This window comes from Rosa rugosa, chromosome 7 (genome assembly GCF_958449725.1).
Source record: "Rosa rugosa chromosome 7, drRosRugo1.1, whole genome shotgun sequence".
Classification (NCBI taxonomy): Eukaryota; Viridiplantae; Streptophyta; class Magnoliopsida; order Rosales; family Rosaceae; genus Rosa; species Rosa rugosa.
Genome location: NC_084826.1, coordinates 6,840,693 through 6,863,016, shown reverse-complemented (window position 1 = coordinate 6,863,016; position 22,324 = coordinate 6,840,693). Strand labels below are relative to the sequence as shown.

Below are 22,324 nucleotides of genomic sequence, written 5' to 3'. Positions count from 1 at the left end.
CAAAGAAAGAAAAAAAAAGAATAGGGAGGTTAAAGTTGCGTTCTCCCCCACCCACAGCAGCTCACTTCTCTCCTCTGTGGTCGAGACGTCGAGTGCTTCACTGCTTCTCTCCTCTCTTCGCCTGAATCGCCTCCTCGCCTATTTTTCACTCAACGGAAATATCAGACCCTTCGCGGCTCCGCCTTTTCTTCTCCACGGCTCCACCTCTCCCTTCCATTGCCCGATCTAATGCCCAACAGCCCAAGGTTTCTCTCACTCGCAGCCAATTTCTTATCTTGTTCGATTTTCTTAATGTGGGTTCACTGGGTTGCTCCACTTTTTTATTAATCATTTGCATCTCTATGCTATCTCATTGCTTTAAGAACCAAATTTAACCTCAGACTCTCAGAGCCACTTATGTTTTGATTCTGGGTATATTCCATTTCACTTGCAGATTTGCAGAGATTCTTGGCTTCTTATAGACTGGAGTGGAGTGACCGAGTGATTTTCGGGGTTTCTGGAAGAGTTCTGGTCCTCCATGTAATTGTGAGTTGGGATTTTGAGTTTTGGGTATAAGTTGATGATTGGGATTGTTGGATTTGTTTAGGGGATATCGGTTTTGGGTTTGTTTCACTCGGCTTAGTCGGCTGTCTCTTTTAAATCTGTCTTGCTTGTGTATAGTGTTTGTGTAGATAATATGAGGCTGAATTGTCAGAGACTTAGAGGCCACGATAGAAAGAAGGGGAGCTATTTAATATTATGAGGCTAACTAATGCTCAACTCTTGAGTTTGATCCTTATCGCAGCGTTTCGGACTTAATTGACTGCTGTTGAGTGTTGATGCCCTTTCCATCTGGTTAGTGTTATCTTTAGCCTGTTTTATACACATAATTAGACATTAAAGTCTGCTGCAAGTTAGTAACTAATAGTAATGTATGATTAGTTGTAGTGAGTGAGTCTCGGAGGGTACGATTTAGTTAGTTTATTGTTGTTTTACAACAAATGTATGCTTGTAGTTTTTAATTTACGGAGTTTGGTTTTATGTCCCCTCCGTTGTATGTTTTGATTGAAAATAATAAAGGCGTGAGGATGAGCCTCCCACTGAGTTCCAAACCTAAAAAAAAAAAAAAAAATTAGTGTACTTCTAATTAGCCTAGACAACTCTCGGATCCTGGATCCGTCACTGAGTAGACCGTAGATAAACAAACGAGTTGAGGGGCCCCAAATCCCCGAGTAAAATTATCGGAGGCGATTTACTTGTAGACAAGTAAGAGTAGGAGAACCTATTTGGAGGGATACCCTATTTGGAGTTCGATAGAAAAAATGTTAAAAAAATTTATTCAAAGGGTACCTACCCTCTTTGGAGATCGATAAGGGTATCCATTTTGGAGATCGATCAAATATATGTTGCAAAAATTCAAAAGGATCTCCCCTTTCAGATTTCAGAGGCAGAACGTACAAATTAATACTACTCACAGTTCAGTCACCCTTGTATCGGCGCAGCCAATTCTTTCCCATGTCAAATCACATGGATCAGTCGAAAGACACCTTCAATATATGGAGCGCCGAAGCTTAATTGATTGACACACTTATATTTGTTTAAAAGATATTGATCTATAAGTGTGTCAATCAAGCTTCGGCACTCTGTATCTTGAAGGTGTCTTTTACTGATCCATGTGTAAATCCGAAGCTGAATTTCATTTGAACAAAATCAGTTCAGCAACTTTCATAGGTTTCCAGATTCTTTTTTAAAATCTCATTTGAAGTCAGATGAGACAAATTTTGAATCTGTAGGGCAGAAGGGTTTACTTCAATAGAAGGATTGAATATATAGCTCCACGTTTACAGTATTGACTTAGAGTTTCAATGAAGTTACACAGCACATGAGGAGGTTTGGAAAATCCTTTGGAAGATGTTGCAGATAAAGCCTCTTTATTTCAAATCCTGCACCTGCTCTCATTTTTCTTTTTACTGACACCAAGTAGTGTTTGATAGACTACCGGAGCATATCGGGTTCCCTTTAAGTCTGCAGTATGTAGAAGTGACAACAAAGAGTATTGGTCAGGCTAAAAAAAATACAATGTCATCAAGAGATAAAGGTTGAAGGGCCAAGAACTGTCTTACATTAATGCATCCTTGTATTCTTCTCCTATAGTGAGATGGGAAATCTGATTGTTCTGGAGATCCACAAGCTCCAGTTGTAGACTGATGTTATCACCCATGTTCAGTGTACCGTTAAATGTATTGTATTTCAGTTTCCTGTCAGAGTTAGGAAAAGATGAATGAATGGCCAGTTTCCTTGGTTAATATCAAAAATTGATGCATTGTTCAGTGTTCTTCCTTGTAACTTACACTTCCTGTAATTCTGGAAGGCTGAAAAGCTTCTCTGGCACAGGCCCTTGAAGTGATCCGAATTCCATAACCCTTTCAACAAAAAAATTTCAATTAGTTTTCCATAATTTTATTTATTCGTTTATAAGATACAAGGACAATGTCTCTGAAGGACTCACAGAGTGGTAAGTGTGGGTAAGGTTGAGAACCAAAGTGGAGCTACTGATGGGTCAAATGAGTTGTTACTAAGGTCTCTGATAATCAGTAGGATCTATCAGTACAATATTAGAATAAGTCTGAGGAAAAATGAGAATGGAAATGATACCTCCATGCCATCTACTTACACATAATTGAGGGAATTCATTCCAGTCAAGTCTGGCAAAAGGCCTGTCAAGTTGTTGTTGCCCAAATTCCTGGAACATAATACAAAATCTTGTACGATACGATTATGGTGAAAAGAACATTTAGAGCATCCTTATACGAAGTCAATACTTACAGTTCATTGACATTTGTAAGGTTGTTTAGGTTTGAGGGGACACTTCCGGTCAGAGTATTTCTATTAAGCCGGCTGTTAAAGACAAAAAAAAATTGAGTCCAATAATTTGTCAAGAACTGATATTAAAGGGGAACAAAATAAAATCAATGGTGGCCGGTTTTTACTTACACCATCTCAAAAGTCTGAACAAGTCCTAAAGTCATTGGAATAACCCCGGTAAGTTTATTTCCATCAAGGAACCTGTAGTTGAAGAGTAGCAATTAAGTAGTTAGATGAACTAACTACAGGACAGATCATCTCAGAGATAATGTTAACGGATCAACTTACAGATGAATCAGTCTCATGTCAGAACTGAAAAGCTCGGGTGGAATGGAACCTGAAAGCTGGTTGTTGCTCAAATGGCTGCATTTCATATAATCAAGTAAATGTTTATGCAAAATGCAGTGGCGGAATCTCATGTCTTCCATAAAGTTGGAAACTGAGAAGTACTCACAAGTGTTCAGCCTTTAACAAGAGGTCTAATCCTCCTGGAGAAGTAGAGGTTGAGATTGGGAGAGGTCCAGTCAGCTGATTGTCTGATAGATCAAGCAAGTAGAGGTTGGAGAGTTGACCCAAAGCAGAAGGTATTGTTCCAGATAAGTTATTTGAATTCAGAGCCCTGAGAAGAAGAACCAAAGGTTTGTTTAAAATTGGAAAAAGAAACACTTATAAATATTAATGATCATCATTAATCCAATTTTCTTACAAGAAGGTTAGCTGTTCAATATCTCCCAACTGATCTGGAATACTACCACTGAAGCTGCATCCAGCTAGGTTCCTAAAGTCAGACTAGTCATACATACTCATTCAACAATAAAAGCTGTATATTGCATTGGTTTGAAAGGGCTTGTTTATATAATCTTACAGGGTATTTAACTTCAGGAGAAATGATATTTGTAGAGAAATACGACCTGTGATACCAGGATTGAATGACACATCCCTGCACAATGTTAAAGTTTCAGCATAATGGTCTCAAGATTGAGTGATATTATCTATTAAAATGCCTACATACAATAACCTGTTACATATTGTTCATTTGTAAGCATAATGCTGGTAAAAAGGACTACTCTTATCATACTCACAAAGACGTTAGTTCATCGAGTTGCCCAATGTAGCCGGTGGAAAGTTCCCCTATGAGCCCCATGGCTGATAAACTCCTGCGCACAAAACCAGATAAGGAGCAATTAAGTAAAACATTTGCTTGAGAAACAAAGTGAACGATTAGTGCCTTCATTGACCAGGATCAATCATATCAAATTCCAAAGGTAGAACAGTAACTACTCACAATTCAGTCACCCTTGCACCAGTACAGTTGACTCCTTCCCATGGCACACCGCAGGGATCATCGGAGTGTTCCCAGCTAGATGGTGTGTTTTTCCATGAATCTCTCAAGATCATCATCACCGCAGCTAGATCAACACTTACAAATCATTATCTTTTAAGACATATATTTGTGCAAGATGCATGTTAATTTTACAATCAAAATTCTACCAACGCTGTATGATAAATTTGAATCATGCAGACTCATTGACATGATATGGAAAAATCGTTTCCTACTTTACATAACAATTCAAACTATACCTAAATTTCCCATTAATTAGGGGATGAATATATGAACAATAAGCATTGACATTTGTAAACTATACCGTCATTTTGGTCCGTAAGAGAGGAGATCACATGAATCCCTACAGAGTATAAAGCAAGAAAGAGCAGCAATCTCATAGTTGCCATGGTAGCAGATGATGCAAGTCAAAAGCACACAGCAGGTGCAGCCCTTGATTTTTAACGAGGATTTGACTAAATGCATCATGATGTACATTACTATATATCACAGGGCACTTATTAGTAAAGAACGATTATTTTCTGAACAAGGAATCCAGATTGTCAGTTTGATACGAACAAAGTAAACTGTGTAATTCTAAGGTTTCCATCGCCCCCCGCGCAATTAACTACAAACAACAGCTAGCTCTCACGAAACCTTGAGTTTGACATAATTACTTTAGGGAGGGCAATCCCAAGTAAACGTGTATAAGACCTACAAGACTTCCTCTTGCAAGACCGTGTTGGTTTGTGGACTAATATGAATTAGATCTATATAAGATTGACAAATATGAGAACGAGATTATTCACATAATATGTCAATATTATTTCATAATTTAAATATTTGACACATGCCTACAATGTAAATTTCCGACACAATTCATTAACACAACTTGAAATCTACATACTTGAACTTGAATTAGTATGAAGATGGGCCAATTCATTAACCCACAATATCTTAAATCAGTAGTCAAAAAGTATTTCCCAAACAAAAATTTTGTGAGAACGCTACTAAACCATTCTGTCGTTGCTCTCAGAAATTAAGGAAGCAGCAAAAAGCCAAAAACTCAAACACCATCGCGGTTTGGATCCAACTGATACAACAACAGTGAGAAGAGTAATCAACAATGGCCGCCAGATTGGTATCTCGCTCCTCTCTTCACAACCAATCCAATCCCTTCTCCCTTTTCTTCACCAAGCTTCACACCACCATAGCTCCAATCAACCACACCCACAAACTCATCTCTTTCTCTTCTTCTTCTTCTTCTTCTCCTTCATCCACAACAACCCATAACAGCAGGGCTCTTCTTCCTCCGCCATCATTCTCTTCTTTTCGCCTCTTCAGCTCCTCCGAACCCAACACCAAACGCTCCACCCTCGTCAATTTCTCCCTTCCCTCCGACGACGAAGACGACGACGCCGATCAGAAACCAAACGACAAGTCGTCGTCGTCGTCGTCCCTCCCTCCTCCCTACGACCCATTCAACAAGAAGCCGGCGATCGAAGACCCAAAAGACTTGCAGGAAGTGTTCCACAAGATGCGAACAGATGGGCTCCAAAACAATGCAGTCAAGATGTTCGACGCTTTGTCCAAGGACGGCCTCACCCACGAGGCCTTGGAGCTCTTCGCGCAGATCAAAGACAAGGGCCACATGCCCGACGTGGTGGCCCACACCGCCGTCATCGAGGCCTACGCCGCCGCCGCAAAGCCCAAGGACGCTCTCAAGGTGTACATGCGGATGTTGGCGTGTGGGGTTGCACCAAATGCCTACACTTATAGCGTGCTCATCAAGGCACTCGCTTCCGACGCCAGTTTCGTTGGGGATGCGAAGAAGTATCTGATGGAGATGATGGGGAAGGGAATGCGGCCCAATGCCGGGACGTACGTGGCGGTGTTTGAGGCGTTTGCGGCCGAGGAGAGGGTGGAGGAGGGGAGGGAGTTGCTGGAGGAGATGAAAGGGAAGGGGTTCGTGGCGGATGAGAAGGCGGTGAGGGAGGTGGTCAAGGGTAGAAGAGGAGCTGTGGTTAGAAGTGTCATCAACCTTCTCTTTGGAAAGTAGATTGATTGCTCGTTTCGTTGTGTTTGCTGAAAGTTCGTACGTAATGGAAATGCGTTTGAGGACGTACATAATAATTATTCGAGTTGGAAATTTAATTGCTATGAACTTGTTCACTAACTAGAGTAGACCGAAATTATGAACAAAGTACTGTTTGTCCCCAGAAATGATCGAATTCGTTCCGCTGTGATCATTAAAATCTGACATTCTTCGTTTGTTTGAACAAGTGAATGGTCGAGTGCCAAGATAGACTTATTTTCAAATTGAGTTTCACCTAATATTCTAATATTTGTCTGCAGTACTTACAAACTACTACTGCTTCAAGGTAACAGTTCATCGGCGTCTCCATTTTGGCCAGCTCTGTTCTTTAATTTCTCTGAGTTTGTTTGCTTCTGTCGATGCTTTTTCTTTCTGCCCAGTTTACTGTTGTCTTTTTCCCTCTCTTTGGTTTCCTTGTCTTCCGTCTCGTTGGAGTGACTTTGGTAATCTTTGCTTGTTGGGCCTTGTCTCTTGCTTGGGCGCTTGGCCTTCTGATTGTATCTTGTAGCATTGGGCTTGTGTAATGAAGTTTCATTTGACCAAAAAAAAAAAAAAAACACAACAAATGTAAGGTAATGAGGAAATTCAAATTTCATTCAAGTTTCACTTCACATCAAAGACAATGAGTCAATGAGTCAATGACGTTTAAAAAAAGAAGACAATGATGTCTTCTTTTTATTTTTATTATTTTTTATTTTTATAACTTCTTCGTTTTCACAAGATTACACAAGTTTTTTTTCTCTCTTGTGAGGAAACCAGTCAAACCACAGCTTGTAGAACTAGATCACAGTCTTGTACATCAGTTGTTTTTTCTACTGGCTAACAAAGAGAAAAGTAAAACAACACACATTACAGGACAATGATTCGATTTGATGCCATCTCTTTCATAAAGACAATGATGTCCTTAATATTCGTCTATTTAACATTTGCAAGATACTTCAACCGTTGAATATCTTTCTCATGTTTAGTAAATCTTCTATTTGTTCACTGTAGAAATAAAAGAAGTTGACGGTATGTTGTTCTGAAAAATGGATTAATTCTAACTTCTAAGTGAGGGTTGACATAAATGATAAGACACTTATTTGAATGAAACCCTCAATCAAGTTCGAGCTCCAACATTCATAAATCTCGCATTGGTAGGTTGCTGATACATGAGATGTGATGTTAGTGAAAGTGTCAGCTTTCACAAAGTCTGGCTTATTACAAGGCTCGACTACGGGCTTTTAAGGTGGAAGATCTTGGACCGACAGGGTCTGAGTACTGCTCTAACGTGGTAATCGACGCTGGACCTAGATGTTAGTTGAGTTATTGCGGGTTATAGTTGGTTAATAATGTTTCTGAGTTGGTGAGATGCTTCGCTCTAGTCCAAATACCCTCATCCAAAAAAAAAAAAAGGATTAATTGGTTATTTTCTGGGTTAAATTTGAATTTAAATTAAGTTCTAGTGTGAAGATCATGCTAGAACTCAATTAATTAAGATTCATATACCACCAACAATAATTTTCTTTAGCTAATGAGTTCATCAATTGCCCCGGGTGGACTCAATTGAGAAGTATAGGTTTTCTTTCATTATCACACATCGACCGACAACCCCCCGTTTTGTGACACTTGACTGATTTCAAACGATCATCGTTGTTGACGTGAGTAGTGCTGGAGGCCAACAATGGCGGGCGACAAAAGGGTGGTGGACTGGAGGCCAACAATGGCGGCCGACAACGGTGGTGGACAAGTTGGTAGCTGGCCAAACAAGTTAGGGGCTAATCCACTATTAGGAATATTTTTTAGTAATATGACTTGATGTATCTTATGTATATATACCCCATTCTTGAAGACAAATAAACATCAGAACATTCATCTTTCTCATTCTTTCTGACTTGGTATCAAAGCAGAGATCCAATTTGGACTCTGTATGTTCAGGCAGTTCTGGCTGTATTTGTTTCTAATACAGATCGAGTTCTCTTTTAGTTCTTTTGGTTCTTCATCTGTTCCTCTGTTCTTTTGGCCGATTAATCTTTGTGCTTTTTTGTTCAATTAATCGGTTTCAGAGCGACCTCATCTTTGACCTCAGTACCTCAGCTTTTCTGCACTTCACACGTCCTTCTGTGCCCTTTGAAGCCTTTCACTCTTTGAATATTCTTTCAGCTTTTTCTCTGCCCTCCACCACCTCATTTAATTATTAGAGAGAAACAGAAGCATTTATTACACCCATTCAGCTATTTTACTACTCTTGCTAGGCCTGGGCTCGGTGCGGTTCGGGCCGGTTTGGGCCTGAAACCACACTCGAACCGGATAATGCGGTAGAGCCAAATTCCAAACCGCAACCGAGATTTCATTGTTAATACCGGATTTCCGGTTTCACCGTTTTTCCGGTGCGGGCCGGTGCGGTTTCGGTCCAAACCGCAAGGGAAAAATCATGCATTCTAAAATGAGTAAAATCAATAAAATGGGAGTAGATAACCTGCAGACTTGAAAAAGAAGGGAAAAACACAACTAAACAATTTGTTAAACATTCAAACATTACGCAAACCATTCAAATCAACCAAATGCAGAAATTAAAATGGGGGTTCAGTAGCTTGTTAAAGTTAAACAATAAACATTACACTTGATAAAACCGTTCGAATGAACCAAATGCAGAAAAGAAAATAGCAGTCCCACACTTCAACAGTTCAACTAACTCCAAATTAACCACATCCAAAATAAAGAAACAAACAAGCAAATGCCAAACTCATCCATCTTCAATCTTCCGCCAAGCAAATGCTGGTCTGCTCACTGCCTCACTCTACTTCATTCCTCAGAGTCACTAACAACACTGGACCCTCCATCTATCAATCAAAGTCCCAATAAGTGCAAAAAAGAACAAGAAACAAAAAAAGCAATTAAGCCAGGTCATTAAGTCAAAACAGAAAACTAATATGAGCAGACAAAAACAGAAATCTGGAAAACAGAAAATGAAACAAGTTCAAAACCCTTACCAATTTCCAACTTCTCCAACTCCTCATACAGCTGCAACTCATCTTTGGTTGGTTCCTTATATGCATCAAATCCCGCTCCCCTTAGCCAATCACTCAAGCAAACCAATCCCTCAACCATCCTAGGGGTTAGGGATGCTCGGAAAGGGTCCACCACCCTCTTTCCAAGACTGAATGCAGATTCGGACGCCACAGTTGAGGCAGGTACAGCAAACACGTCTTTGGCGATTTGGGACAGAATGGGGTATCTTGGAGCATTCTCCTTCCACCAAGCCAAAATTTCAAATTTGGCGTTCGAAGGGTCTTCTGAAGCTTCCAATAGGTACTTGTCCAGCTCATTCTTGATCACCACCACATCTTTCTCCTGCCGCAAAAGCTTGAACTGATGCAGGTTTGCTGCATGACTATCTTCATCAACTCGCTGATCCGTAGACTCGATCCTAGGCATTGTCACACTCCTAGAAGCTGCTGCTGCAGCAGGATCTTCGTCTGCAACTCAAATAAAAATAGAAACTAGTGAAAAACGAAAACAAACAGATTATGCGAAAATCAAAAAACGATTAAAAATGATTACCTGCATAAAAATCAAACAGGGAGCTCAAAGTTTTCTTCACTTCATCGATCATCACTTGCACGCCTCCTTCTCCAAGGTCGGCTTGCAGCTTTGGGAAGAAGAATTCAAGGTACAAAAGCTTGTACCTTGGATCTAAAACGATTGCGATAAGCAGAATTTGGTTCAAATCTTCAAGCTGCAGCCAATATTTATCAAACTTCTTTTTCATCGAGGTGCCAATGCTAACAAGAAGAGGATCATCACTAGACATGCACTTATCAAGCTCACCAACAATTGTGCACATCCAAAGTAGAGGCTCATTAGCAGTCACATGCTTAGTGGCACTAAACTTCAAGGTTGCTTCATAAAAAATCTTGAGAAATTTGACGAGTCTTGCTGCCTTTTCCCAATCTGCAGTTCTAGGAGGCCCATGTCTCTTGCTTCCACCCACTCTCTCTTGGAAGTAATTCTCAAATTGAGGATCTTCATCCTCAAGCCTCAAAAAAGCCTTCTTGTACTTGCATGCAAGATCCAACATAAAGTATGTTGAATTCCATCGTGTGCAAACATCTAAAGGGACAATTCCTCCCTTGTGCTCAATCTTTTCTTGAGCTGCACACTTCCTAAACTTTTCTAGTCTTGCTGGACTCGATCTAATGTACTTAACAGAATTCCTAATGCCATCAATGGAGGAGTCAAGCTCATCCATTCCATCCCTCACAATGAGGTTTAGAATGTGGCAGCAGCATCTCAAATGCAAAAAACTGCCTCCCAACACCAACTTATTCCAGTTTCCTATCTTCTCTTTCATGTAGTCTAAAGCCACCTGATTTGGACTTGCATTATCGACAACGATTGTGAAAACCTTATCAACCCCCCACTTAATCAAACAAGATTCAACCAGCTTGCCTATTGTTTTACCCTTGTGATTTGGAATCACACAAAAGTTTAAAATCCTTTTGTGCAGCTTCCAACTAGCATCTACGAAATGAGCAGTCAACACCATGTAATTAATGTTTTGGATACTTGTCCAAGTATCCGTTGTGAGTGAAACCCTTTGTTGATTAACAGATAACCACCCCCTAATCCTCTCCCTCTCAGCCTCATAAAGCTTCCAAATATCTCTAGCTATTGTTCTCCTCGAAGGTGACTTAAATAAAGGCTGAGTCACCTTCATGAACTCCTTAAACCCTTCATTCTCAACAAAAGAAAATGGCAGTTCATCACGAACCACCATTTTCGCACAAGCTAGCCTAGAAGTGGTCTTATCATAAGCAACAGCAATTAATTTACCTCCACTCTCAGCAGAATCGAAAGTCAGGAACTTCTGCTTCTTATTCGGGGCATAAATCGGGGACTTCCTGCACTGGAACATCACGTGTGCCCTCATTGCTGATGTGCCATTGCTTCTGGAGCAGCTTGCATATGTTTGGGGGCAGTACTTGCACCTTGAACGCGCTGGCTTCATGTAACTCCCATCCGGATTCTTCATCTTCTCGAAATGTTCCCACACAATTGAGGAGTTCCTCCTTTTGCTTGTTCCATCTTCATCTTCAGGAAGTGGTGGAAGTGGTGGAGCAGGACTCTGAACAACTGCAGCTGTAGGACTTGGTGTGGGGGTCGTCCCGATGCTAGAATCTGCTGTTGCAGTTGGGGTAGAGGTCGGAGTAGAAAATATGCCTTCCATAATCTGCAAAATTGCAAATACCCAATTACAATTTCAGTATTTCACAACCAGAACACACATCAAAGATCAAACTACTAGATCAAACTGCAAATACAGTGAAAGTCTGAAAGATAAACTAAACAATGTTTAAACCCTGAGATCAGTTAGATCTATTCCATCATCAAAACTCTGATAAACTAAGATTCTAAACATCAAACATCAAAGATCATTCCCATCTCACACCAATTTCAAAATTTGGACACCCATCAAACGATAATCTAAGATTCTAAATGATTTGAACACCCATCAAAGAATGAACAGAGATACAAAAAGAATGAACACCCATCATCTTGATTTAAACTGGACAAAAAAGAAAAAGAAGATAGAACAGAGATATGGAACTAATCGTACCGGCGATGAGAGTCGGGCCGACCGGCCGACAACAGAAGAAGAGAGAGGTGAGAGACAACGGTGGCCGACGGTGAGAGTCGTTATGCGGTGAGGATGAGAGATCGGAGAGAGTTGGGGTCTAAGACTGAGACACTGAGTCACTGAGAGTGAGAGAGAGTCAGAGAGATGTGCGTGAGAGAGAAATGTGAAATGAGATTTCGAGTTATGCGGCCCTCGAGCATTAGGTTAGGTTTTTGACTTTTTCTCCAATCAGACCTCGAGGAATAATATAAAAAATAAATTATATATAAATATAAATATATAATCGGTTCGGGCGGTTTTATCCGGGCGGTTCGTGGACCGTAACCGAACCCGCACCGGACTTAATCGGATCGGGCCGGTGTGAAAGCAAAACGACGCCGTTTTACCATCGGTGCGGTTTCCGACCCGTTTGATTCGGTTCGGGTCGGGCGGTAACCGAATTCTCCTACAATTATGCCCACTCCTAACTCTTGCCGTATCCCTCCATTTTGAAACCACCACCGCCCTCATTTTTAAGTAATCCTTTGACCCATTCAATCAAAGGCTTCCCAAGCTGCACGCCTATCCCACATTCCCACATTTGCTTTCCCATATTTCATTAATCCCTCCACATTTAATTAATCCCTTCCCTTCTTTCTTTTTTTTTTTTTTTAAAAAAAAAAAAAAAAAAAAAAAAATCCCTTGCTTATTTTTGTACTTGTGCCTTGTTTGAGCGGGTTGTTGAAAAAGCAAGAATATGGTGGATTTAACCATCGGCGACTCTCCGGTTATAGGAGCTACATCTGTGGCTCGTGAAGTTGTGATTGTTCAAAATGTAACAGATAACTCAAGTTTTGGTGTCAAACTTGATGGCAGCAATTATCAGTTATGGCAAAGGCTTATGAAGATCCATATTCAAGGGATCGGAAAGTGGAGTTATGTTACCGGAAGCGCTGAAAGACCTACTACCGGAACAAAAGCAGATGAATGGGACACGGCAAATACTAACGTGATGGGAATTCTTCTCAAAGCTATGACTCTGGAGGTAATGCAATTATTTGCTAATTTTGATTCTCCTAAGGCAATTTGGGATTCTGTTGCTGCTACCTATTATGATGGAAGTGACTTTGCTCGTGTTCATGAATTAAATGTCAAAGCTTTCAAAATAACTCAGAGTGGATTGCCAGTTGCAACATTTTATGCAAATTTAAAGACAATCTGGCAGGAGCTTGATCAGAGAAATCCTAATCCCATGACTTGTGAATCAGACATCACTTCCTACAGGACTGAACAAGATAAGATGCGTGTTCATGTCTTTCTTGCTGGTCTAGATCCTCACTTTGAAGGAGCAAAAAATGAGTTATTGCGTCTTGCAACTCCACCAACATTGGAGCAAGCCTTTGCCTATATCAGAAGAGATGAAGCCAACAAAGCTGCTGCAAAGGGTCTTCATACTGAAATTTCTGGTTTAGCAATCACGGCTAGATCACCTCAACCTTTGTCTTTGTCTCCTCAGTACGTGAACTCATCTCCTGTTTCATATCCAAATCACTATCAACCTCGGAATCAGGAATACCAGCAGAATAAGAATTATAACAGAGGATTGGCTCCAGTCAATGACCAGATGACTTGCAACTATTGCAAGGAAGTTGGTCATTTCAAGAATCAATGTCCTAAGCTACGCAGGTTTAATTCCAAAAATTCTGGTTGGAAAGGAGGGAGTAATACTGGATGGAGTAAGGGTCAGAGAGGCAAAGCAGCAATTCAACTGGTGCCCGAATCTGATTTCTATGGTGTTGCAGGACAAGATCCTTCTAAGGGTAATGATTCTTTAACTATGAAAACTCGAGGTAAAATTGGTATTGCTTTACATGTTTCTGACTTTACTGGTAGTGATACGTGGATAATTGATTCTGGTGCGTCTGACCATATGACCTATGACAAATCTTTCTTTGTGTCTATGTCAACCCCTTCTATATCTCATGTCTCTAATGCAAATGGTGCGTCTTTTCCGGTCTTAGGTATTGGGTCTATTCAGGTTACACCATCCATTATTTTACGTAATGTCCTTTATGTGCCCTCATTGTCAAAATTAGATGCTAGAGCCCTTAAGTGTGTATTTGTTGGGTACGGCTCTCATCAGAAAGGTTACAAATGTTATCATCCTCAATCTCAGAAGTTTTATGTAACCATGGATGTTACCTTCAGTGAAGATGCTTGTTATTTTTTGCCTCCTGTGACTCCTCAACAGGGGGAGAAGTCTTATTATTATTATGAAGATTTGTTCAACGGGCAAGACGAGAGGTTGGCATCTGAGTTAAGATTGGAGTATCTAGGCACGGAGCTGAAAAAGGAGGATAGAAACTCTACCAACCTATCATCTGAGTTAGAAACAGAAAACAGAGGTTCGGCTAGAGAAGAAGACCTTATTTCCGATGAGGCTCGGCAGTCTTCTGATGATGTTTTAAACAATTCTTCCGTCTCTCCCCCTCCTTCAGTGGTCTCACCTGCTCAATTATCACCCGAGGTATGTCTTGATCCTTCCTTGTCTAATAGTCCTTCTGTGTCAAGTAGTGCTCCCACCAAAACCTTGCCATGTCGTTCAACCCGTGGTCATCCTCCTAAACACTATGAACCTACTCTAAGTGCTAAGGCTAAATACCCGGTTGCTAATTATGTGTCGACCCATAGGTTATCTAAACCATATGCAGCCTTTGTGAATCAATTATCTTCCGTGTCTCTTCCTAGTAAAGTGCAGGATGCCATGAAGGATAAGAAGTGGATGAAAGCAATGACAGTCGAGATGGATGCTCTTGAGAAGAATTGTACGTGGGAATTAGTATCATTACCACCCGGGAAGAAGACAGTTGGTTGTCGGTGGGTGTATACCGTGAAACACAATTCAGATGGATCGGTGGACAGGTACAAGGCAAGACTAATGGCTAAAGGCTATACTCAGAAGTATGGAGTGGATTATGATGAGACATTTGCACCAGTGGCGAAAATTAACACAATTCGGGTACTTCTTTCGTTAGCTGTTAATCTTGATTGGCCTTTGCGACAATTTGATGTTAAGAATGCATTCTTACATGGTGATCTGCATGAAGAGGTCTATATGGATTTGCCTCCTGGATATGGTACTTCTACTGGAGAGCAGGTGGTGTGCAAATTGAAGAAGTCGCTTTATGGCTTGAAACAGTCTCCCAGAGCTTGGTTTGGCCGGTTCACCAAGTTCATGAAGAAAATTGGGTACCGACAGAGCAATTCAGATCATACCTTGTTTCTTAAACATCGGTGTGGTAAAGTGACTGCCTTGATTATTTATGTTGATGACATGGTTGTGACAGGTGATGACATTGAGGAAATTCAAAGGTTACAAGGTCAGTTGTCCTCTGAATTTGAGATGAAAGATTTGGGTAATTTGAAATATTTCTTGGGAATTGAAGTTGCTCGTGGCAAGGATTGTATTGTGTTGAGTCAGAGAAAGTATGTCCTAGACTTGCTGGCAGAAACAGGCATGCTTGATTGTAAACCGGTTGCTACTCCTATCAAGCAGAACCATCGGTTAGCAGAGCATTTAGATCAAGTACCTACAAATAAAGGGAGATACCAGAGGTTAGTTGGACGATTGATTTATTTATCCCACACTAGACCAGATTTAGCTTATGCAGTTAGTGTGGTGAGTCAATTTATGCATAATCCCAGTAAAGTCCATATGGATGCTGTATTTCGTATCTTGCAGTATTTAAAACATGCTCCAGGGAAGGGATTAATTTTTTCAAAATACAACCACTTGGATGTTTCCGGATACACAGATGCAGACTGGGCAGGTAGTATTACAGATCGCAGGTCTACTTCGGGCTACTTCACATTTGTGGGTGGTAACTTGGTTACTTGGAAGAGCAAGAAACAAAAAGTAGTGGCTCGCTCCAGTGCTGAAGCAGAGTATAGAGGAATGGCCCGAGGACTTTGTGAGATGTTGTGGTTGAGACATTTATTGAATGATTTGGGGTTCAAACAGAAAAAGGCTATGCCGCTTTATTGTGATAACAAAGCTGCCATTGAAATTGCTCACAATCCTGTTCAGCACGATCGCACGAAACATGTGGAGGTAGATCGACACTTCATTAAAGAGAAGCTAGATGGACAGATCATTTTGTTTCCCTTCGTTCCTACTGAAGAACAGTTGGCAGATATTCTTACAAAGGCTCTGTCGACTAAAGTTTTTTATGACTCACTTGACAAGTTGGGCATCCGTGATCTGTATGCACCAACTTGAAGGGGAGTGTTGACGTGAGTAGTGCTGGAGGCCAACAATGGCGGGCGACAAAAGGGTGGTGGACTGGAGGCCAACAATGGCGGCCGACAACGATGGTGGACAAGTTGGTAGCTGGCCAAACAAGTTAGGGGCTAATCCACTATTAGGAATATTTTTTAGTAATATGACTTGATGTATCTTATGTATATATACCCCATTCTTGAAGACAAATAAACATCAGAACATTCATCTTTCTCATTCTTTCTGACTATCGTGGCATGTTAACTAATGGCAGTATACTCATTGTACGTGCTCTGGCCTACAACCATCATAAAAATCTAATTATAATCTAGAAGAAATATTGTTTTTATGAAAATTCTGTGCGATAGTAAGACAATCTTTTGAGATACGCACACACTAACAAGTCAAACTATTCAAATTTTAGTACATGATATTTTCTTAAGTCTCTGCTATTAGACATCCGGTTTACAAGCTTTCTAGAGTTGGAGTAATCTTTATGAATTGTTCTAAGATGTTTCTAGTTGTTATTTGTACCACAATGGCGTGCTGACAAATTAGACTAGATGAATAATGTTTCCTTAGAATAGCGAGTTTGTTCTTGCTCGTCTTAGGCTTGCTTTCCGGCGAGCGTCTCTTAGACTTTAATGAGTTTAACATTGGCTTAGATAGGTTTTATCCGATTTACCGGATTCTTATGTAAGTGCATGTTAGACTCTGACTTGTTTTCATGGCTTTGATATCTAATAACATCAAATCCTATTAAAAAAAAAAATGTTTCTTACTATTCGTTCAGTGGTTTTAAACGAACAAAACTAGAAAATATACAGAAAATTGAAAGGAAGAGAACATATCTCACAAAAGGAATGGTAGTGCTCGGACCCTTGACTGAACCAGATCAAAACTGTCGGCATTACTTGATCGGGACACCTCGGTTCGCTGGTCGGTGTATTGATGCCGAAATGTGCAGCTTTAGTTGCGACCTCTGTGTAATGAAGGTATCTCCGATGTATCTTCGGTAAATGGATCAATTATATCGAAAAGATGATACGTGTAAAGCTGCAATCATAGCTTTCCATATGAAATGACAACACTGTTCAACTTTCTAGTATGGCTAAGCTATCTTTCACAAATATGGCAACTTGCGCCATCTATCTCCACTGTAACAAGCTACCATTACTTTTGTCCACTGCCTCCTCTGACTAAACTTAACTCTTTCTCCTTTTTCTTCAATAAGAATCCGATTCTGCTTCTCCATCTTCCTCACTTTAGCAAACCAACTCAAAGTCATTAGAAGTGTTGCAAACTTGCAACCCTTTAACCCAACAACAACAACACCATGATGAAATTCAAGGTTGACTTCACGGGAGCCGGCAGCTCAGGCGGAAAAGACGACGACAAGCCTATACTGACCTTGGGCACGGCCAAGCTCAAAGTCGACGAGGAAAACAAAACAGCCACCTTCATAGTCGACCAGTCCAAGCTCCCTGCTCGTCCCTACAGCTCCGAGCCCGAACCGATCACCGTGGGCCCGGAAGACCCTACGGACTTGCGACAAGTCTTCCAGAAGGTGGAGACCACCGAAGGCATCATCAACAATGTGGTCAAGATGTTCGACGCTCTACTCACAAAAGGCCACGAGCGCGAGGCTGCGGAGATGCATGCTCAGATCGACCAGGGTCTCATGCCGGAGGTGGTGACCTACACAGGCGTCATGGAGGAGTACGCCGGCGCCGGCAAGACAGTGGATGTTCTCAAGGTGTACCAGCGCATGTTGGACTACGGGATCAACCCTAACAGCTATACTTACAGGGTTCTCATCAAGGCGCTGGCGGAAGATCCGGACTCGAAGTTTCTCGGAGATGCGAAGAAGTACCTGATGGAAATGATGGACGTGTGTTTGCGGCCCGATGCGGTTGCGTACACGGCTGTGTTTAAGGCGTTTGCTCGGCGGGAGAAGGCGGCGGAGGGGAGGAGGTTTTTGGAGGAGATGAAGGGGAAGGGGTTTGTGGCGGACGAGAAGGAAGTGAGGGAGGTTCTCAAGGGCAGAAGAGGACGTTTGGCTAAGAAAGTCATCAATCTTCTATTTGGCAAGTAGATTAGTTGGTGATGATGGTCATTAGTTAAGAACTACTATGGTTTGAAGCTTTGATTAGTGTTAAGAACTACTACGGTTGAATAGCTTGAATCTCCGATTAGTGTTGAGAACTGATGTTTGATTAGTATGCTATTATTAATTTACTGACTTATGTTTGATTAGTGTTAAGAAACTACTTGTAAATGTAATGGAATTGCAATCTGATGTGTGGGAACTGGGAAGAGTACAATCGTACAAAACTTGGGATAATTCTTTGGTTCAAAAATGCTCGTTCACAGAATCACTGGCCCTCTTTTGCCAGCCTTAAAACTTAAAAAAATATTCCAGTAAAAAAAAAAGAAGTTAATTCGAAAATTATTTGACCGTCCAATCACTCCAATAGTCCAAATGTATCAAATAAATATAGGATATTGATATTTCTTGTCAATCACAAAAAGGAGTAAAAAAGTAGTAGGTTTCACCCAAGAATTTTCCAAAGAGTAAAAGGCCTTTTAAATAAAGAAAGGGGGCTCAACTCGGCATTTTTTTGTGACACTTTTGTAAAGTTTATATTTGTCTCCCCGTTTGATAAGGAAAGCTTGTGTTTCCTAGTCCTATAAGTTATAGGTTCAATAATCCTATATATATAAGCACTAGTAATAGACAATATACATCAATTTCCAATTATCTATAACTTGGTGATTGTCTAGAATCGTAGCTTGACATCAATATAAAGCCATACATGTCGACCAGCCAACCCAATATGGTTAAGGTAAGGGGGGTTTTGCAGGAGATCAAGAAAGCTATGGGGATTGATCAGGGTGACGAGAAGGCTCTTAGAGGAAGCAGGAAAAGACCTCCGGTGGTTAGAAGAATTTACAAGATTCTCGTTGGCAAGAAGCTTGATTAACTGATTGCTGTACTATGTTCGAGTATATATATATTGCTATGTCTATCAAGTTCTCTTGCTATATTGTTATATCAATTGGGTACTGTTATTTTCAAATTCATTGTCTAGACCTGAACAAAACCTGTAGTAGAACCAGTGCTGAAGCTCTCAGTTTCTAACAATGGTTTAAAGACTATCTTCTATGTCAAGGCATGAGATCGAATAACATCCGCACACCTTACTAATATGCCATTTGAATGCAAAGCAGCTCCAATTAATATGCCCACACACATCGCAAGCACTTGTTAACATACACTCATCACCCATGTATTAGAAATTCTCAGGTCTCAAACCAGATTAATTGGTTCTCAAGGATACATGCTTACATCTAATTCATTCTTGAGAAAGAGCCAACTACAATCAACTCCACAGCAGATTGCTCTGTTCCTAAAACATCAGTCCTACAAACTATAGAAATAAGTACTCATGTAGATGTTAATTCATTTTCTTCGCTGGTCTTCTTGAAGTTCATTCATTAGCAGATGTACCAGACTTGTATGCCACCTCCTGCTTTGCAATCATCTTCCCAACACAACTTCTTTTCCCTGCACTTATTGTACATTAGTGATTAGACTAGTAGATAGGTAGAACAGAAAGCATTGTGCATTTGCAAAATAAAGAGATGTTGGTACAAACTGTACGTATTTGGAGATGAAGTATATACTGAACCTTGAATAATACTGATCACATGAATTCATGAAGATATATACATAAAAAGGTTATTCACTAGTCATTGAAAACCCAACAGCAAGCATGCACACTTATCAGATCTTACTGGCTGTTAGTTTTAGTAATGATTGAACTGTGAGCACAGAGCACTTTGTGAAAATAAGTAAAAATTTGAAGCCTCAATCACTTGAAATAAAATGTAAAAGCAGGTTAAAGGGTAGGCAAGTAGTGTAACAAAAGAAAAAAGGGTAGGCAAATAGAAAAGTAAAACACCGAACCTCTTCACCAATAATGAATGAAGTTCAGTATCTAAAATCTACGAATCACAGCGAGAGGTGGTGAACATGCTTATCTAGCTAGGTATATAATTTAACATATTGCTACCACAACTTATCCTATTTTGCTAATAAATGGAGCTCTTCTTGCTTAACAGTGGGAATATTAGGCCAAAAGGGTAACTAAATTAAACCTAAATTGGTCTCCACACAAGTCACTAATGACATCAAATTTAAACAATGCAACTAGCACAAAGAGAAAGAACAAATCAATGAAAACTAAAGTTAGGGAGACCAATTTAGGTTTTAGTCTATAGGCCAAAAGGGTAAAGACTAGAACCTGGAATAATGGCTGCAAGTCCCAAAAACAGAATGATTGATATATACTGTCACGGCAGTAGCTATCACAGCGCTGAGCCCTCCTGTTCCTCCAGAACCAGTACATGATTTGATGCAGTTATCAGATTCAGCTCCACTCCCAGCACAAGCATCACATGCCTCAACATTAGATTTAGATTCTGCTCCACTTCCACCACAAGTTTCAAATGCCTCAGCAAACGAAACTTTAATTACAATGGGTTCTTTAAACCTGCAACATGGAAGTTAGAAGATTGACCAAGTCATTTGAAGGTTATGGTAATAGCATACTCTTGCAAAGATGCAAAAGTATATTGAATTCCATTTTTTTCACACGAAGGAGGAATGGGGAAAACACCTCAAATGTTGAGGCAAAAAAGGGAATGTTTTGACAGGAATATAACCAATTAACGTGAACTGCACAGCTAAACACTTACCGAATTTCATATATCTGGCTTCCAGTGGACTTGACATTGACGTTAATGCCTCCCGATTCACCCGTTCCATAGAACTGAAAAGTGACCTAAGTTGATCATTCATCAGAACGCAGTTAAATGATTAGTTCCTTCACTAGAAAAACAAAAGAACGACTGTGTATGAATGTTTGTGCATATGTCTATATTGTCTACAAGACCACAAAGAGTTGGTCATGATCTTACCCCGGTTGAACCTGTCGTCCAAGAACCATAATCTCCCTGTAAGCCTGCATCACCAGAGTGATCATATGCAGTTCTTTTCTCATCATCTGATAGGACCTACACAACTTCTTCATTACCACATGAACGGAAAAGGAAAGCGTTGATGCATCATGCAATACATTCACTAATTTTACAACTGCTGAATCTATCCAACATCAAACAATACATCACCAATGGACAGGAAATCATGAAACTAACACAATAACTAAATAATAGTTGGTCAGAGGTATTGTATTTGGCAAATACAGAAATGAAAAATAACACCATACTTTTAAGGAAAGGTGAAAGAAGCAAATAAGTAGAACTTACCTCATATGCACCAGTAATCTCTTTGAACTTCTCCTCAGCTCCAGAGTCCTTGTTCAAATCAGGATGATACTGTTCCGACAATTAAAATGTATTCACATAAAAGTTACCCTCCTTTCAGAAACAACAAAAAGATCAAAGCTTTTTGATTTCAAATGAAAAAAGATCTAATCTTTGTGCTAAACAAAGCTTTCAGATATGTTAAGAGCAGCTCACATTTTCATTCAACTGATAAATTTACCAAAAGGGGAAAGCTAACCTGTAGAGCGAGCTTTCGATAAGATGTCTTTATCTCCTTCAAGGTGGCATTTCTGTGGAGGTTGAGGGTCTTATAGTAATCAGTTCCGGCGGCCCTGATGACCAAACGTGGAGGTTTTGTACGGGTGAAATGAGCGAAATTGGGTTTCAAAGTTGGGTCTTTTCCGGAGCTGAGAATGGAGTTGGGGAATCGGGGGAGCTTGGAGGTGAAGTGGGTTTGGATTATGGCCATGCTTGATTCTTGGAGAGTTGGAGTGGTATGGAAAGTGGAGAAAGATGACAGCAAACTTGGAGGGGGTGAGAAAGTGAGAGATTTTGGGTTTTGCAGAGGTTTTAGGTTGGGGGCACTCCCATGTTTCTCTTTTATTTATTTAAATGATGATTATAGTATATGGGTTACTTCCTTGGCACTGAAAAATTCGAATCGATAAAAATAATTAAAATCGAATTAAATTGATGATGTTTGTGGTGCGGTTTTTAAGAAAATAGAACGAACGGAAATAAATTAGAGGATTGACGTCTGAGGTATAAAAAATTATAAGACTAGCCATCTACATACCCCATGCTCATAGCTCGATATGGTAATAACCTGATAAAAGC

The 22,324-nt window shown here is 40.3% G+C and overlaps 4 protein-coding genes across 5 annotated transcripts; 2 read left to right on the top strand and 2 right to left on the bottom strand.

Annotated features, from left to right (window-relative positions):
• Nucleotides 1-1,658: 1,658 nt before the first annotated feature.
• LOC133723880 (leucine-rich repeat receptor protein kinase HPCA1-like) lies at nt 1,659-4,718 on the bottom strand. 2 transcript variants are annotated; one of them, XM_062150750.1, is made up of 14 exons: nt 4,491-4,718; nt 4,130-4,253; nt 3,927-4,001; nt 3,710-3,784; nt 3,551-3,604; nt 3,299-3,463; nt 3,133-3,207; nt 2,974-3,045; nt 2,806-2,877; nt 2,654-2,722; nt 2,489-2,563; nt 2,331-2,402; nt 2,103-2,237; nt 1,659-2,004 (listed from the first exon to the last, which is right to left on the bottom strand). In XM_062150750.1, exons 1-14 carry the CDS (start codon nt 4,573-4,575, stop codon nt 1,947-1,949), a joined length of 1,206 nt encoding a protein of 401 aa, XP_062006734.1. In that variant the 5' UTR covers nt 4,576-4,718; the 3' UTR covers nt 1,659-1,946. The 2 variants fall into 2 exon arrangements, with proteins under 2 accessions (XP_062006734.1, XP_062006733.1); XM_062150749.1 differs by having other exon boundaries at nt 1,660-2,004; nt 3,551-3,622; nt 4,491-4,715.
• A 405-nt stretch (nt 4,719-5,123) lies between these two features.
• On the top strand, nt 5,124-6,484 carry LOC133721806 (pentatricopeptide repeat-containing protein At4g38150-like). Its single transcript, XM_062148534.1, has one exon. The coding sequence runs from the start codon at nt 5,292-5,294 to the stop codon at nt 6,222-6,224; it is 933 nt and encodes a 310-aa protein (XP_062004518.1). The 5' UTR covers nt 5,124-5,291; the 3' UTR covers nt 6,225-6,484.
• A 10,990-nt stretch (nt 6,485-17,474) lies between these two features.
• Nucleotides 17,475-18,233, top strand: LOC133722738 (pentatricopeptide repeat-containing protein At4g38150-like). The gene has a single exon (XM_062149610.1). The coding sequence runs from the start codon at nt 17,475-17,477 to the stop codon at nt 18,231-18,233; it is 759 nt and encodes a 252-aa protein (XP_062005594.1).
• Nucleotides 18,234-19,386: 1,153 nt separating this feature from the next.
• LOC133720020 (chaperone protein dnaJ A6, chloroplastic-like) lies at nt 19,387-22,062 on the bottom strand. Its single transcript, XM_062146221.1, has 6 exons — nt 21,726-22,062; nt 21,470-21,538; nt 21,122-21,217; nt 20,900-20,985; nt 20,446-20,694; nt 19,387-19,706 (listed from the first exon to the last, which is right to left on the bottom strand). The coding sequence occupies exons 1-6, from the start codon at nt 21,954-21,956 to the stop codon at nt 19,637-19,639; spliced, it is 801 nt and encodes a 266-aa protein (XP_062002205.1). The 5' UTR covers nt 21,957-22,062; the 3' UTR covers nt 19,387-19,636.
• Between the last annotated feature and the right edge of the window lie 262 nt (nt 22,063-22,324).